Here is a 17,612-nt window from a genome sequence, read left to right on the forward strand (position 1 = left end):
GACGTAGTTCATCCCTAGCTTTACAAGTGGAATATTGTAGTCTAATTGCAACTACCTGCCAACTTGATGCAGAGAAAAAGACTTCAAAAACGTAAAAAGCAGAAGAAAAATACGGTATGATGCCATAGCTTGTGGCTTTCTTGCCTGGAAATGCTTCAAAGACCCATCCTAGTAGAGGTCATTGAGACTGCTTAGTCCTGGTATGTGTTTTGACACACCACGACAGAGGTCACGGAAATATGGGAGGATAGAAAGAGATACAGGTTCCACAACCTCGACGCCACGACTCCCCAATACCAGTCCGCATGAAAGAAGTAGAGCATGCAATGAAGACTATTCCCGATATAAGGTCGTTCCCAACATACAATACCAATCCTTCACCCGATATCAAAATCTCCAAAACACTATACGTGGTTGCAACAGCCTAAAAGCAAAATGCGCCCGGATATCCGCCGCAAACTCCCAAATGATGTCTTGAGCCTGATCATACCAGTGCTTATCCATTGAAAGACAACATGCTGCAAAATTTACAAAAATGGATCCCGAGCAGACGCGTTCAGAGCGGGATTCAGGCCCGTCAACCGAATGTGACAAATGAATGAGTATATATGAAGTACACTGGCCCGCACGCATTCCGCGCGTATTCCATTGCCTCGTAGTATATTGAAGGATGACTTGAAGCACTTCTTTCCTGTCATCGAGGTCTTGTTGCTGAACCATGGTGGTTGAATCTTGATTGATGGGTTGCGCGCGTCGGAACTTTTCTTTCCAAAGTCTCGCTTGCGGCAAAAGAGTGGAATGATGACCTCAACCTCAACCTCAATACTGGGTCCGGGTCCACCAGCCAAACCACACCTCTTAACAACAGAAACAACATCTTCAATATTCTCCTGGTTGTATTGGATCCTTTCTTTGCTCCGGCCCAGCACAAGTCCTAAGATGGCGGAAATCAAAACATGGACCGTGACCGAACCCTACCTCAATCTACATTGTGCTTTGGGCGAGGGGCCATTTTACGAGGCGGATAGAAATACACTACGCTTTGTGGATATCATGAAAAGACACCTCCATACAGTTGATCTTACCGTGGGGCCAGAGTCTTTGAAGACATTACAGCTTGATATGCCTGTAGGTGTAACTGCTGATATCGAAGGCGTGGATGCCAGCAAGAAGATTCTGGTCGGGGGCAAGAGTGGGATTTATACTCTGAAACGGGAAACCGGCAAACTTGAACTGCTGAAGAGATTCTATGATACCGAGGAGAAGGACGAAAGATTGAGAAGCAATGATGGAGCGGTGGACCCAGAAGGAAGATTTTGGATTGGGACCATGAATGATTTCTGGGTGGGAGAACCACAACCCGAAGGTTAGTGAAAGAACTCTCTGTTTCCTTCATGATTGCCTAGTGGCTTGATTAAGAAATGCCCTGGTTCCTTGAGAACATGATATCCTGGGGTGAAGTTGCCCCAAGGCGCTCCTGCCGTTGCAGTCTTCAGCAGTCACGTGTTAGTACGAAGTCTACATCTCTCACTCATCCAGTATTATTAGACTAAGCTCGACTTCTGACTATTCACAGGAACCATTTTCCGCTTCAACACAGATCTCTCACGTTACACCGCACGTTCTTCCATAACAATACCAAACAGTATTCGCTGGTCACTGGATCACAAAACCCTTTACTTCGTTGACTCGAAAAAGAGACGCCTCATAGCTTTCGACTATTCCGTTTCAACAGCTGATCTTAGTAATGAGCGCGTCTTCTTTGAGTATGAGGGAGAAGGAGAACCGGATGGGTGCAGATTAGACGTGGAGGGGAATATCTGGCAGGCCATCTACGGTGACAGCTGCGTGCTCAAGATATCACCCCAAGGCAAGGTGATTGGACGAGTCGACTACCCCACAAAGAACATTACTTGCCCCGTATTTGTAGGGACTGAGTTGTGGGTCACGACTGCAGGTGGTGACGAGGAGAAGTACAGTGGTGGCGTTTTCAAAGTCGATGTCGGGGTGGAAGGTCTGAAGGACTTCAAGTTCAAACTGGAAAGAGATGTTCCAGGCTTGTAGGGTCTTAATTGGTCCCATAATCTTCAGTGAGGAGAGGTCAGCTCACGTAGCAAAATGAATAGAGTTCTAGATCCAGGATTCGCGAGTTGCTGAACCTAGTGAGTCCAGTAAGCTCTACTCGGCAGAGGACATTACCTTTGTAGTCGAGAGATTTTTTGAATTTTACGGGAACTATAATATTTTTGTTATTATCTCGCCTTATTTTTCGCCTAGGAAGTACGCGTATCCTACTATTCGCATATTCATTTTTATACTAGGATGCAAGATCCATGATGTACCAAGCCCCGCCGATTAGCACAACCCTGAAATCAATTCATCATCGGGTACCAGCATTTTCCTCACATCTTTACTTTTCAAAATCCTCATCTACCAATAAAATCTCTGCCCTGGATTTTACCCGAGCTCGATCTGCGAGACCATCACCCTCTTGAAACTAATGCATTATCGGCATGCGGCTCCAGTGGACGTATCACCTCTGAACCCGGCAATGGGAGCCTCACGTACGGAGTAAGACCTTTATCGGTAAGCTGGTGCAGACTTTCCCTGCCAGACAATGCGCTGCTGATAATTCTTGGAGTACTTCGTACAGTAGCTGCGTGTGGGGTTCAGGGTATGTGTGGAGAGGTTTGCATATACTTTGTGCTACAGTACAGTAGGGTTGCATCCTCATAAAGGAAGGATTTCCTGCAACCTTTTATAAACCTTGCTAAGATGAAACTGTATTCTCCTATCCTAGTTTTGCGTCGTAAGGCGGGGTAACGATCGATGTCCCAAAGTCTATTAAAAAACCTGCTGATCGAGTTTATTTCGGATAGTTTCTTTGTCATTCGATCTAGTGGTTATCATCCTTCTTTCTCACGGCGGCCAGATGCTTTTTCCTATAGGCTTTCTGCCAGTACTAACTATTTTCTCTTTGGCATTCCATCAAATACGCTATTGATACCATTTTCGACACATCTTTTTCAGGTTCGTTCTCGGCCTCATTCCCGGATCTATGGATGCTACGAAGCGACTCGGGGCAATATGTGGCGATATTTTGGGGATGTCTGAGAAATACGATACGCTCTTTTGCAAATATTTTCGTGGCTGCAGCTTATACCTGCAAGGTGATTGAATATCCCGACGCCCAACTTGCAGTCGGCAATACTTCCGGCTTCCAGGCCAAGGATAGCCATGTGTAAGAATACGTCGCGACGGTCCGATTAATGTTGTAAGGGTGGCAACCTTAGCTTTGTTTCTTTATTCCACACCACACCCACCTGGACTTAGATATAAGCCTCAAATCCCCTGCGTCGGAATCAATTCTTGAGGTTCACAGCGTTGCTAGTCGATTTTGTCTAGGTTTGCTGGTACAGCTCTTGTTAAGCGCATTTCAAATGCCTTTACACTTTCATTTAGCTTGTCACATGGGCATATATTTCCTTGGTATCATGGTTAACCATGGGTCTTTCTTTTGTGGCGCCAAGTTTATCTGCCCAATTTGAACTCAACTGCCAGATACTCTGTATGTTCGCGAGTGCTGCCGCCAGTGCTGTAAGATTCTTGGCAAAGACTACGACGGTGTTTTAAGGACCGTCAAGGAGATCAACTTTGCTCGGTTTCCAGCGTTGGACTTATCATGCTTGTGATCTACGCTGCACTAGGGTGCGTATCTTATCCATCACATTGCAAGGTGGATGGAACCTTAAAGTTATCCCTTGGGTTGGATGACGACGAAGTAAAGAAGATGGTCCATGCTTCATGGGATAGCATGCCTAACAAGAGGGTCGTTATGAGTACTACAGCACTCGGCCATGGTAGTTCTAGTCTTGGTATGTGCATCAAGGAATGCGGAATGCGAAAAACGCTTAGCCTTACCCTTGACGACGGTGAAGGCATTTAGGATGAGATGATGGTCCTATTTGCGATTATATCAGCGATGAGGAACCGATTGAAGAAAACCGAGATCAGATCAACTCGCAAGTAAGCATCTGTTCTCGCTTATCTATACCTGGAACCGCCCCCTCGAAATCCTCATACACGTCGTTGGGATGGTGGTTAGAGGTCTATTCGCAGTGGGTGGTTGATTCGTAGCCCTTGTTCTTAACTCCATTTTCCCTAGTAGGGGTGTGTTTTTTTTTGTCTGTTTTTTTTGGCTATTCTCCAGCCTGGTGGATCATCCAATTCAGTGGAAGGTTGAGATTGAACAGTCATATTTTGACACCATTTCGTTGAATACATAACGATATATTGTTTATCGCAAATATCGTCTTCAAGCTGTGCTTGTCTAAGATCCACTCGCCAGCGGCGTTATTTACGCAAGGGCTTTGAAGGCCAGATACTCGCTACATACTATACGCGAGACTTCTACAAATATACTTTTTTCCCAAGATATGTCAGTCGCGAGTCGCGATTAGGAATGTAGCCACACATTCCATTGTGAGGAGGCGATGCAGATCATTAAATGCCATTATTCTTTCTTCTCGAATTTCAAGTTTCGCCATAGAAGAATATTTTTACCATGAATTTGGTGATTTTCATGCTGCTGGCCCTGGCCTTGGGTGCAACTTCATCATGGGGCTCAATGCAATTCCCCGAACTCTCAAGCGTTTGCGTCGTTTTTACCGTCGTTGAACATGCTACACATATCAGTACCTGCTTTCCTTCAAGCACAATAGCAACATTTCAGGGCTGCACAACCACAATTCCTGGCCCAACATGTATCGATACCATTATTACTTCTTCCCAAACGATGAACCCCCCAGCGGCCATTGAAACTGTCCAAAACAGAATCCGTACAACCGACACATACACAACTGTCATAACGAGTGCAACGACATTTACTTACCAATCCAAGGCATATACAGCGACGGCGCCGACCACGGTTACAATCACAGGTAAAGACCTAGATGCTCCGTAGTGGGATCAAAGCTGATGCGAAACAGATTGTCCTTGCACATATACGGTTCCAGTGGTCACTCCAGCATCAGAAATCACTCATTACGAGATTGTGACTACGGATATTCTCACAACTGTCTGCCCATCCGCGACCATCTTTACACAAGGCACCAAAACATATACCGTGACTGAGGCAACAACACTTACGATTACTGGTAAGTTACGAAATATCCCAAGGAATTCGAAACTAATACAGATAGATTGCCCTTGCACATATTATCGCCCAATTCTCGGGCCGACCTCTGTTCCAGCCAGCACAAACCTACGTTCAAGTGAGATCTCCCCATCCCAGCTGCCCTCAAGAATGTGTTCTTTCTCGCCTTCAAGTTCATTATCTCCAACCATGCAAAGTGTGTTAGCTAACGATATTCCAACCTTTCTAGTCACCCTCCAAACATCCATTCCTAGCTCGCAAACCCCAAGATTCTCAAATTTTACTTCGTCATCAGTGCCTAACCTAGGTGTCACCATCACAACTTCTCAAAATGTGCTCCCTTCATCATCGGCTACTTCTACTTCGCCCGTATCATCAACATGTACGGTGGGGGCAAATCAGGCAGAGTCTTTTCCACCTGGAACTATACCGCAGTCTATTTTCAACACGTCTCTAACCAGTATTCCAAATCCAGCCGTATATACTTTTGACGGAACTGTCTATTCATTTGGATTCCCCATTCCTACATTAGGCTCACAGGCAGACGCAAATCTCAACCCAGCTGTCCCAGCAAATGATAGTTTCGCCTTCTACCAAGCATCCTCCCTGCTCTACCCCCCTACGGTTGGCTGCACAGCATTTGGTTACCTTTACAATGTCGCGTCCGGGCTCTGTGTCACCGCTACTAAAACTGAAGATGCATATCCGCAGTACCAAGGAGGGACTTTGACGTTAGAGCCCTGTCAAAACAGGAACTGCACGGAGCCAGCGGTCAACCAGACGTTTTGTACAGATGAGTACACGTTCCCGATCTATCTTCCTACCCAGTGTGTGGTGTTTTACGGAGACGCGACGTCCCCTAATAGCTTCTATGGGCCGACGTATGCTGGGCCGAGCACGGTTTTGATTGATGGCGGAGATTGTATTTTCGTTTTGTTTCCGGCTTAATATAGACTTTTAGAGGTTAAGTAGAAGCTGGAAGGGAAAGAGGGAAACACAGGATATTGTATCTAGTGTGAAGTACGTTCGAAATATATTAGAGTGGTACCAAAATCCTAAAACTTGCTTTTTATATTTCACTCCCAGGTCAGAGGGATTCAGGAAGCATTCCTACCTTATCTTGAGTTGTGAACACCGCAAAAGAATCGGTGCAGAAGCGAGAAAAGGAGGGGCATTAAGGGGGTGGGAGGGGGGCTGCACGTGTTTCGTTCTCTCTTTATCGCCGATCACGCTAAGATAACATCCCTAAAAAAAAACTTCGAAATCTGAATGCATCATTCCCCCAAGCGCTACTAGCAAATTCATCCACCTCCACAATTATGGCTAAGAAAAGAAAGGCATCAGCTCGCTCGAGCGAGCCCCAAGGCTTTGAGCCCAAAGGCGGCAAACTAGGACCTATCACTACCTATGAAGATGTCGCGGATTCAGAGGACGAGTTCCATATCAATCGGGATAAGGTGTTGCTAGATGAAGGGCCGGATGCGAAACGAAGGAGGAAATTTGCGGAAGAAGGTCAGTCCCCTCTTCCTATTCCATAATGTCTAGCTAACAGATGAATTGTAGATGCCCTTCATGAACCATCAGATGAAGAAGTCCTAGGGTATTCTTCAGACAGTTCCGACGAAGACGCCGCGCCCCAAAACGCAAATTCCGACTCTGACGATGGAGAGCAGGAGGAGGGGGAAGAAGAAGAGGAGGGGTGGGGAACCTCCAAAAAAGACTACTACAATGCCGACGAAATACAAACCGAAGCCGATGCCCTGGAGGAAGAAGCAGAAGCGAAGCGGATCCAGCAGCGCAAACTGCAGAAAATGACAGACGCAGATTTCGGCTTCGATGAATCAGAATGGCTGGCCCCTGCTACTACGATCCCAGACGAGGAAAGCGATGATGTGATGATCGAGGTTTTGAAGGATGTAGAGATCACTGAGGATATGGGACCTGAAGAACGGTTACGGGTGCTGAGAACGAGATATCCCGAGTTCGAGATGTTGGCGAATGAGTTTGTGGCTTTGCAACCTACTTTGGTCGCCCTACAGCAAGACGAGCAGTCATCCGTCACAATTGTCAAGGCCAGAGCGCTGGCAGCATACATCGCATCTCTAAGCATGTATTTCGCGCTCCTCACCTCCCCAACCTCACCCGCCGACCTGCGCGACCACCCCATAATGGACAGCCTGTTTTCCTGCCGCTCTCTCTGGACAAAAGTGTCATTCCTCAAAGCACCAACCCCAGAAGTAGAAGTAGAATCAGATTCCGAACCCGAAGAAGAAACAACAACCAAACAATCAACCCTCCCATCCCCTATGCAGACCCAGAAATCCACAACAAAGCAACTAGCAAAAGCAAAAGCCGCTTCCCAAGCCGCCACCCTGCGCGCCCAAAAGATAGCAACAGCAGACGCCTCCCTCGCAGACCTCGATTCCCTCCTCCCATCCCGCACCAACAAAGCCAAGAAAACCATTTTCAACGATACCACCGACGACACCAATGATTTCGGCGAGTCCTCCCACATGACAGCAGCCGAAGCGGCATCAAAAGCAACACGCAAAAAGTCCCTAAAATTCTACACCTCGCAAATAGCACAGAAAGCCAACAAGCGCACCGCCGGCGGCCGAGACGCAGACGGTGATGCAGACCTCCCCTACAAAGAGCGGCTGCGTGATCGCGTTGCGCGCTTAAACGCTGAGGCTACGAAACGCGGCAAGAAACTCGATGCGTACGGCCGGGGTGCAGACCTAGGCGGCGAGAGCGGCGATGAAGAAGATGCAGGAGAAACAGAGGTAGCGAGGGAAGTCCGCCAGGACGGCGAAGACGAATACTACGACCTAGTCCACGCGACTTCCACCGCCAAGAAAGCTCAAAAAGCCTCCCTCCTCACCGCTGCGCAAGCCGCCACTGAACAAGACGCCCTCCAGCGCGTTGCCGAAGGCACGCTGGACGAAGACGGCAAGCGGGCCATCGGCTACGTAATCGAGAAGAACAAAGGCCTAGCGCCGAAGCGGAAAAAAGATGTGCGGAATCCGCGGGTCAAGAAACGCAAGAAGTATGAGGAGAAGAAGAAGAAGTTGGGGAGTATGAAGGCTGTTTATAAAGGGGGTGAGGAGAGGGGTGGGTATGCCGGTGAGAAGACGGGTATTAAGAGTGGGTTGGTCAAGAGTGTTAAGCTGTGAGGGCAGGATTAAGGTCATGCTTGATGCTATGAAAGAATGAAAGGATTTTGCAAGCTTTCGATTATTTCAGGCGCCATGAGACATTGAATAGATCTGCTGAAGCTTTACTCCTATAGTCTTTATGGCCTTCCCTATAAAAAGGCTGAATTATAAACAGTTGAGTTTACTGGACAAAAAAGAAGGAGCACCGATTTATAGTGTGCGAAGTGGCGTGAGACATTTAAAGTCAATAAGTGCATCCATGACTTGACAAAAGCAACCAAGGGCCTACGAGTACTCTTATATATCAAAAAATGCAAGATCTTTGTTTAGGATGGCAATTTGTCATATTACATTCTTAATGTCCCCTCCACATGGCACATTATACATTGCCAAGTTCAGGAACAACTCCCAAACGCACTTTGGCAGCCATTCGCCGAAGAGCAGTAATCAGAAGTCTTACCACACCACCCATGAGAGCTGCAACAATCACCGAAAGATGAACCTAGACAGATTTTTCCTGACCCACAACTTCCATCGACTGTCATCTTCAAATTGTCACCACAGAGGCCAACTGCGGGATTACAGCCCTTATCTAGTGAGCAGTAGTCGGGGGTAGACCCACACCAACCATTTTTTGAGCAACAGTTCCCAAAATCGGAGCCTTTGCAAGTTTTACCAGCACCACAAGATGCGTCTTTGCTGACAGAAAGAGAGGTAGGTGTACTGACTGGCGTACTGCTGATAGTACTGGAAGATTTGACATCTCCGGCGCAGCTTCCGAGGCCTGGTTGGCAGCCCTTCCCACAATGGTCTGGGGTCGAGCCACAAAAATTATACTGGGAACAGCAGTTTCCAAATGCGCTTCCCTGGCATGTCTTATCATTACAGGAGCCATCTACGCTGACCGCAGTCGGGGCAGCGGCGGGCGTGCTTGGAATGCTTGAAATGCTGAACGGGCTACTGTCCTCGTCACATACACCAAATTGATCTTGACAGCCTTTCCTTGCTGAACAAAAGTCTTTTGAAGACCCACAAAATGAATTGCCTGAGCAGCAATCACCGAAGTGTGATCCGAAGCATGTTGAAATCTTCCCACAAGTCCCATCAGTGCTCACTTTCAGAGCTAGAGGATCAGGACTATAATGTGTCAGAAAGAGGAGAGATATGATGAAAGAGGAGAGATATGATGAAAGGATAGAGATTGAGAGGATGGAGATTGAGAGGATGGAGATTGAGAGGATACGGATTGTACATACCTTCCATTGCCATTAGCCAAGTCAACACTCCAGATCATAGTTCCACCAAAACAGTGTTGGTCTGCCCATTGTGTCTTTTGGGTTATAGTATCGCTGTCATCGTATGAAATCCATTGGTCATCAAATGTGATTGATTTCTGAAAGATACCTAGAAGGACCTTTGGTATAAGATGACGTTGGGCGATTATATCCTGGATTTCTTTTAAAGACAAAATACCTGCCTCGCTGCTGCATTGACCGGCATGACTGAGGCCAGAGTAGGGACAGTTAAGATCTACGCAGGAAGTACTAGAAACAGTGGCACCGCGTCCGTAGTACGGGAGACCAAGATTAAGCTTGCTAGCATCGAGACCATCGAACCAGATTGGCAGAAGCGTCCTCTCGATATCCGGCAGCGCCGCCTGTGGACGAAGAAGAGCGCCCAGTCGTGCTGTTTCCCAAGGGCCATGTAAATCGTAAGCCATGAAGTTGAAAAAGCTCACATAGGGTTGGAGGGCTATAGGATTAAAGGCAGCAAGATAATTGAAGTCGTTAGGCCTGAAACTATTAGTGGATGTCTAAAATGAAGAGTTCGGTATTTCTTACAGCGCAAGGCTTATGCCATACTTAGTGCCAAAAGCAGTACGCATTTCTTTGATAAGAAGTTCCAGATTCGCAGTATCCTCCGGCTTCCCGCCAGAATCTGGCTGGGCTGGAGTCTCCCAATCGAGATCGGCACCTTGAAATCCCCACTTATGCATGAAACCAACCAGTGAAGAAATGAAAGCTGCTCGGTTTGATGGCGTGGAACTTAGATCGGACCAGGTTGTATGCGTTGGGCCGGGGCCGCTGAAGCCACCACCCCCGATAGAAATCCACGTTTGTAGACGGTGGGGTGATGACAGAGTAGTAAATTGGTGGTACAATAGAAAGTCTTTGGGATCTGCGGCAGTAACACTGAACGTGACGGGATCAATCGAGGCAAACGCGAAGTTGAGATGGGTCAGGCCGGTGGTGTCTATCTGGGATGGGTAGACTCGATCACAGGCTCGATTCGCACCCCTATTTGTAGATATTGATTAATGATGGTAAGATAGATATCCAATATAGTTGACCACTTACCCGCTCTGATAATATGCGACTCGCCTACCTTTGGAAGCTGTCTTGGTCGTACAGTTTGGCGCACTCATGACTTGACAGTCTCCAAATCCTGGTTGGCACGGAGTTTGACCTTGGGTAGCGCAGTGTGCATCTGTTGCCTGGTAATTATCAGTGGTGATTATCGCCGTCGAATGTTCCAGGTACTCACACCGCAATACCCAAAGTAAGAACAGCATAGGTTCAAGTCGCATTTCTGCTGCCCTTGTAGCGAGTCTACTCCACACATAGCATGGGCATCGCAATTCGAGATACAAGTCGTCGCAGCAGACGAGACACAATTGTAAGGTTTGAATCCACATTTGCCTTCCTGTTCTTCGTCAGCCGGATTCAGTTCCCAGGCTCAACAGCACGTACCGAATTGCAGCAACTCTGGTCAGCACAAGGCTGACCAGGACCGCACTCAGCAGGTGCATTTTTCTGGTACGACAGAGTGAATTTCGAGACTTCTGGCGGTGGCGGTCGGCCATCTGCTTCTGCATTGGAGACGTTCTCAGCCCTGGTGGCATTAGCACCCATCTGGCCAAGCATGTGCTGCAGCCCAATGTCGAGAATTGGTATCGGAGGAGCCAGGCTGAGATCCTGCTGACTGATAACATTTCTGCGTGGGGAGATGAAGGCTGAGGTGGTGTTATAAAAATGTGGGGGAGGAACAAGCTGGGCGTGGCTTGTGGCACTGTAAAGGACGACTTGGAGAAAAGTCCATGCTGAGAGAATGACAGATGGGTACATGGTATGGTACTGAAAGGAAGAAAGACAGACAGGTAGGAGATGAGAATTGCTTAGGAGAGATGGTGAATATTGGCAAGAGGAAAGAGTCAAATATAAATGGAAGTTCTGGGTTTTCTCGCCTCCTGTTCCGGCTAAGAATGGAAGGGGCGTCTGAGCGCTTCGATCAATGGAAAGGGGGGCGGCAGTGAAGCGAGCTGCGAGACTTCATACAGGTGAGTCAGCTGGCCCCATTGAGATTGAACAGCCGTTGAATGCTTGCGCGAGGACTGTAATATTGTATTTCAACGAGCGTAACTTCATATTGCCGAGAAAAAGATGTGCAACAGACATGTCCAACCAAGAGACACCCCCGCATTTCACTAACCGGTCACTGTCCGCAAAGAATGTTGTAGAATAGTTATTTGGTAAGACATTCCAGATTAGAATGCTAGTCACTGCAAAGGTCAACCACATAAGAGGGAAGAGAGGAAGGCTAGGCATGTTCGTGAGCATGTTACACTCGTATACATCTTACGATTCGTGGTACCTAACTTAGCAAGTCTACCTTCGCTCAACCTCGCTTCTCTTGCAACGCTACATATATTGGTATCATTGTCTCGGCAGACAGTCCTTCTTACAGCTTCGACTTTTCAGCAATCATAGCCGCACTGTTCGGCAAGCTATCGATACTGTCGCGCGTGATTTGATCCACGCTCTGATATCCTGACACATTCATCAAAATATCAAAGTCAGCCAGCAAACTCTTCATCACATGTCGGACACCAAGCTCTCCTTTAATGCTGAGTCCGAACACCCACAATCTGCCAACGAACACAAACTTTGCACCGAGGGCTAGAGCTTTGAAGATATCCGCGGCACCCCGCACTCCCGAATCAAACATGATGTACGTCTTGTCACCGACAGCTAAAATCAAGTTAGCAGATGCCCAAGAACTTGGATCCAGATCACATACCATCAACAATCTTCTCCAGCGCATCCAAACTCGCAATCGCCCCATCAACCTGCCTCCCCGCATGATTGCTAACCACAATCCCATCTACCCCAAGCTCAATCGCCTTCCTCGCATCCACGACGCTCTGAATGCCCTTCAAACAAAACGGCTTCCCCCCACTAATCCTCCTCCACTGCTCCATCAACCATGGCATCTTCTCCCAACTCCAGGCTCTGCCGTGCCACACATTATCAATCCACATCGCCCCCGCCTCATTAGGCTGCTTCTTCGCATCAATCCCCTTCTCCTTCAACCTCTTCTGAAACACCGGATCAGAAAGCCCCAAATCAGCTCCTACGCCATGATAAAACGCATAATTCGACTGTGCCTCATCATGATGTCTCCAAGCAAGCTGCCACGTATCAAGCGTAAGAATACACGCCGTAAACCCGTTATCATGCGCCCTCTGCAATAAAGATATCGTAAGTTCGTCATCGTGCGGCATATACAGTTGGAAAAATCGCGGACCGCCACCATTTGCCGCCCCTACATCTTCAATGGGATATGATCCTGCTGTGGAGAGACAGTATGGTAGGTTCAATTCCTTTGCTATTTTCGCGACGGGCAGCTCGCCGAGCGGGTGGTAGATCTTGTTTATGCCAATGGGCGCAAAGCCGATGGGTGCGCTGACTTTGTGCCCAAAGATGGTGGTACTGGTATCGCGCGTATTGGTATCAATGAGCATGCGGGGGATAATGCGGTGGCGGTAGAAGGCTTGTCGGTTTGCGAGGTGTGTGTAGGATTGCCCGGCATTGGAGGAGGCGTAATACCTGTAGTATGGGAGGTTAGGTGGAGGTTTGGGAGCCAATTGGAGGGCATTGAAGGGGGGACTTGCCATCCTCCGCTGGTGAGGCTTTTCTTTGCTAAATCTTCTAGGTCACCAGGATCAGTGCTGAAGGGAGGCACCTCTCCTGTGTTGTCTTTCCATAAGAGCTCGCGCTGGTAAAGTGCCCACTGGGGAGTACTTCTGGACTCGATATTGGGGTTATTGGGGTCGGACATTGTGGAAGAGGGAATTGAGAGATTAATTGAAGGGTAGGATACAAGATATATAGAACGTAAGGTATATATCGGAAAGCTGTTTAGGAAAATGGGTATACTTAGATACTTCGATACTTAGACCTGCCGTTTTGAATGAGATCATAATTTCAAGCTTGCCGGCAATGGAATTGAAGAAGTGAAGTGACGTTGACGGAAAACTAGCCTGCTCCCGAAATATCTCCTAGTCAGGTGACTTACCTCAGCTCTTCAACGTGTGAAAATATGAACGTCACAGAGAAGATGAAATAGAGGTTTGAAGCTAGTATATAAGGTGGAAGCCATTTATTTAAATATGTGTATATAGAGAAGACGATATACCCGAATAACCGAAGAATAGTTTCATGGACCATCATGCTTATATAAGCAGCTAAACCTCCAGCAAGTTCGTCAAAGCATCTTCTGTCAACATTTTCTCGACCATTTGCTATGCTCTTTCAATTTATGTTTATTAAGACGCAGCTAAAGATACTGACAGGCGAAAGCTCTTTGCTTTAGGGACGCGCACGGAGTACCGTTACGTCCAGTAGTAATTCCCCATGTCAAGTGAGGGGACATCTGGATTTCTCCTTGCCTGCCCATAATTCCATATTTTGATATGTTATTAAACCCACCTTGTTTTATCAATATCGTCCTCTTTAATCATCGCTTGCGTGGTATCAATGCGTGAGCAGCTATTCTTACGTTGTAGTCACAGTCTCACGTTGCATAGTATCAACTTATAGTATCGGGACGTTACTTCAGAAATTGTAGATGAAATGCTTTTCGGCTTTGCTATTTGCTATTTGATTTCATCTTGATGCTCATTGCTGCCATTCTGTATAGATATAGGCAAGCACAGGCTCTGATCGACACATGCAGGGCGTGAAGACAGATGCTTTTAGAACTGTTATGTTACATCCGATATTCTTGCCCAGGGAGTGCAATATGGTGAAGATGATTATGGGAGGTTTTGGCTTCAAGAGACAAAAGGACCTGGATAAAAGTCACGACTTGTTAGCTAGCAAATATAGTTGCACGTCCGATCACTGTCCCTATACCACCTCGTCAGAATGAAGTCCCTCAACATCATCTTCCCATCCAAAGGCCAAGTAGGGACTCTCCTCCAAGATGTCCGCAAGCCCGGCAACGGCGAAGTTTTATGCAAAGCCTCAACATCCTCATAAGAATCGGTACTCATGCCTGCCCTTTGCTTAAGGGGTATATGCCGATGGTACATGAGCTTGCGGCCGATTGACAAGTGAATACACAGTTTTTCTTATCTGCAATGCCCTACGAAGAAGCCTATAAAACTCTTCAGCTGTCGCCTTGTTCTCCTCTGCATACCAAAAAGCAATACGAATTCCTTGAGAAGTCTGAGCACAAGACGAAAAAAAGCCTCCGAGATAGTTAGAGATGTAAAAGTACTTGAGGTAAAAACGCTAGATCATATTTCTATGTTGCACGGTGGAAGTGGGGTATCCAATGAAGTCTATTGACTACCTAGTCTGAGGATTGACAACACACTCTATCTTGACCGACTGTTCTATATGACAGCAACTCCTGTTCAAGTCTCGCTGAAACAGACGCTTTATTACCTACGCTCCTAAGATTGGAAGACCGTGATGCTATCCTATTCCGCGCCGAATCATAATAAACACATTCCGGCCTTGCCTTTTCACTCCCCGTAACTTGCTGATCGTTTTCTTATTCGCAGGCTAGCATTCTTAGAAAAGAAGTTAAAATAATAAAACTTATATACCCCGATCAACCACTTTCACCTTGGTCGGGAGAAAAAGAAACAGATAAGGTAGACGCATGTCTAGTGAATTCACAAAGAAATTTGTATTATCCCGGGACTTGTAGACTATAAAGCTCTATGGGATTCCTTCTTCTTTTCTGTTTTTTAACCTAGTAAATGCAATTGATCGAGCACCAATCAGTTGCGTGTGGAATTCAGCCCTGCAGGCAAATCAAAACTCTAGCCAATTCTTAGTATCTGTGTAAGATATTAAGGGTCTCAGCTTAGAGAACTATTCACAACCTCAGGCTATCAGCTTCCCGTCGTGGATTATAGGATAATGACAGTAAAGGGCACCTCGACCGAATGCTTTCTTGATAGCAAATATCCCCGATGAACTTATTTTTATCACTCTCCCTTAACAGAACTTTCTCCCAGGCAGTTCATCTTTTAATACTATCAATTTCGTATTCGATCTTCCTTGCCGACAAGTTTCCCTCCTTGCTACCTAAATGGGATTGATTTTGTGATCACATCTAATCATGGCGAGTAATATTAGCAAGTGAAAGAAGTATCTTTATAAGCACTCCGCGGTGTAGTGCGAGTACGAGGAAGATAGCAGAGAAGCGGATAACTCGGGATACCTTTAAGTAGGAAGGGGATAGTGAATGGTACAAAATACAACCCCTCCACTTTTTAATCCACTTCCCCTAAAATAGTATAAGATGTGTAGAACTCATCTACCTTACTTTGTCTATCTCCTCCTATAATAAAGATGGAATGATCTTCCGCTGATTCTCCCATGCAATCAAAGACATGCGTCTGGTTTTTCAGCACTTGCATTTCTTCAGATCAGAATAGCAGCCTAATTTCCATCCCGGCATCGGAATCTTTGGTAAGCAAGAGTGAAGAACAGCGTATCTTTTATTATTTTGTAGCTTATAAAGACGTATTTAGAATCTGCAAGCTTTGAAAATAACGGAAGTGAAGTGAGTATATAGTAAAATATGGATGTAAGGTAGAGAAGAAAGAGTTTTGACATAAATACATAAACACATAAACAAACTATCACTATCTACCTATGTTATTTAGCAAGAGATTCATGCCACCTACTCTTTAATAAATAGCCTTAGAAGCTACTATAATTCAACTCAATACCCCACCAAGGGAACAAAAGACATCATCCATCCTAAACCCCACCTCACTCACCCTTCTCAATCCCCCCCAACACCCCCCAAAACTCCCCCCCAATGCTCCATCACATCCCCACACCCGGCATTCTGCAGCACCTTCCTCATCTTCCCCCTTTCCTCCAACTCATAACTCCCCACATAGCCCACCGTTGTAATCCCCGCCCTAACCGCCGCCGTCGCACCACTCCGACTATCCTCCACCGCCACACACTCCCCAGGCTCCTTCACCAACACCTTCATCGCATGCAGATAAACTGCCGGATCTGGCTTGCTCGTCGGCGTCTCTAGACTCGTCGCCGCTGAAAACACACTCTTGGGATCGAAATACTTATCCTGCCCAACCTTCTCTATCGACGCCTGTACGCGGCGCAACGCCGATGAAGACACGACGCTAAGCGTGTACTTTCCCTCGGCGTGCAGCTTAGATAGGATGGGTTCGACGCCTTCGCAGGGCTGCAGCGCGGCGCGCAGCTTAGCGATCACGCGGTCTTCTTCTCTACTTACGTATTTCTCGAGCTCGGCGTCGGGCATGTCGTACTTGTATTTTGCTTTTAGGGAGACCATCATGCCGCGGAAGTTTTGGCCTACGAACTAAGGAGGGGCGTTCAAGTTAGCTTTCTTTCTGTCTTGGGAGATCGTGGGATATAGGGGGAGAGGGGCAAGAGGTGGGGGTGAAGGGAAAGGATGGTTTTGAGGTTATCTTTCTTACTTCGGATAGCAATTGCGGACCTGTGTAACGCTCGGGGATGTTATGAGATGCGAGGATTTCATTGGCGAGGTCAGCGCAGGCTTCGAAGGCGAGGGATTCGGAGAGGACGAGGGTATTGTCGCAGTCGAAGAGGAGGGTTGTTATCTGGAGAATTGGAATTAGCTGATGTTTTCGAAGAGAGGGCGAGAGAGAAAGGAAACGAATACCTTTCTTGGTGCCATTGCGAGGGAGTGGAGTGGAATTGGAGGGTAGTATGCTTGGTTCTATGGATGGATCCTTTGCTCCGTATATTTGTAGTGTCGTTGAGTAGATTCAGCCTCGTCTCGACTCGCTGTCTTCCCTATCTTTCCTTCTCTCGTAACGGTATATATAACTGTACGCAAGCTCTTTAACCTGTATCGTCAATGCAAAGTCCTCGTCAAGTTGATAGCATCCAGTCGGAGGAGAACAGGGAAAGGAGGCTGCTTTATTGAACTTGAACACCGCAATGCCCCTCTCTGCTTCCTTAACGTGTGACCCCGCGTCG

General features: G+C 47.0%; 4 protein-coding genes across 4 annotated transcripts; 2 read left to right on the forward strand and 2 right to left on the reverse strand.

Annotated features, from left to right (window-relative positions):
* Nucleotides 1–939: 939 nt before the first annotated feature.
* On the forward strand, nucleotides 940–2,064 carry LHYA1_G004254 (Uncharacterized protein; the record flags this gene model as incomplete). Its single annotated transcript, XM_031149216.1, has 2 exons — nucleotides 940–1,366; nucleotides 1,577–2,064. The coding sequence occupies 2 exons, from the start codon at nucleotides 940–942 to the stop codon at nucleotides 2,062–2,064; spliced, it is 915 nt and encodes a 304-aa protein (XP_031006017.1).
* Nucleotides 2,065–6,474: 4,410 nt separating this feature from the next.
* Nucleotides 6,475–8,328, forward strand: SPBC3B8.09 (Uncharacterized protein; the record flags this gene model as incomplete). The annotated part of the gene is made up of 2 exons (XM_031149217.1): nucleotides 6,475–6,667; nucleotides 6,719–8,328. The coding sequence occupies 2 exons, from the start codon at nucleotides 6,475–6,477 to the stop codon at nucleotides 8,326–8,328; spliced, it is 1,803 nt and encodes a 600-aa protein (XP_031006016.1).
* A 377-nt stretch (nucleotides 8,329–8,705) lies between these two features.
* CHIT1 (Chitotriosidase-1) lies at nucleotides 8,706–11,435 on the reverse strand (the record flags this gene model as incomplete). The annotated part of the gene is made up of 5 exons (XM_031149218.1): nucleotides 8,706–9,447; nucleotides 9,567–10,103; nucleotides 10,152–10,607; nucleotides 10,668–11,013; nucleotides 11,057–11,435. 5 exons carry the CDS (start codon nucleotides 11,433–11,435, stop codon nucleotides 8,706–8,708), a joined length of 2,460 nt encoding a protein of 819 aa, XP_031006019.1.
* Nucleotides 11,436–16,398: 4,963 nt separating this feature from the next.
* Nucleotides 16,399–17,307, reverse strand: yieH_1 (6-phosphogluconate phosphatase; the record flags this gene model as incomplete). The annotated part of the gene is made up of 3 exons (XM_031149219.1): nucleotides 16,399–16,968; nucleotides 17,087–17,248; nucleotides 17,293–17,307. 3 exons carry the CDS (start codon nucleotides 17,305–17,307, stop codon nucleotides 16,399–16,401), a joined length of 747 nt encoding a protein of 248 aa, XP_031006018.1.
* Nucleotides 17,308–17,612: the final 305 nt, after the last annotated feature.

The sequence above is a fragment of the Lachnellula hyalina genome (genome assembly GCF_007821495.1).
Source record: "Lachnellula hyalina strain CBS 185.66 chromosome Unknown contig00052, whole genome shotgun sequence".
In the NCBI taxonomy this organism is placed as follows: Eukaryota; Fungi; Ascomycota; class Leotiomycetes; order Helotiales; family Lachnaceae; genus Lachnellula; species Lachnellula hyalina.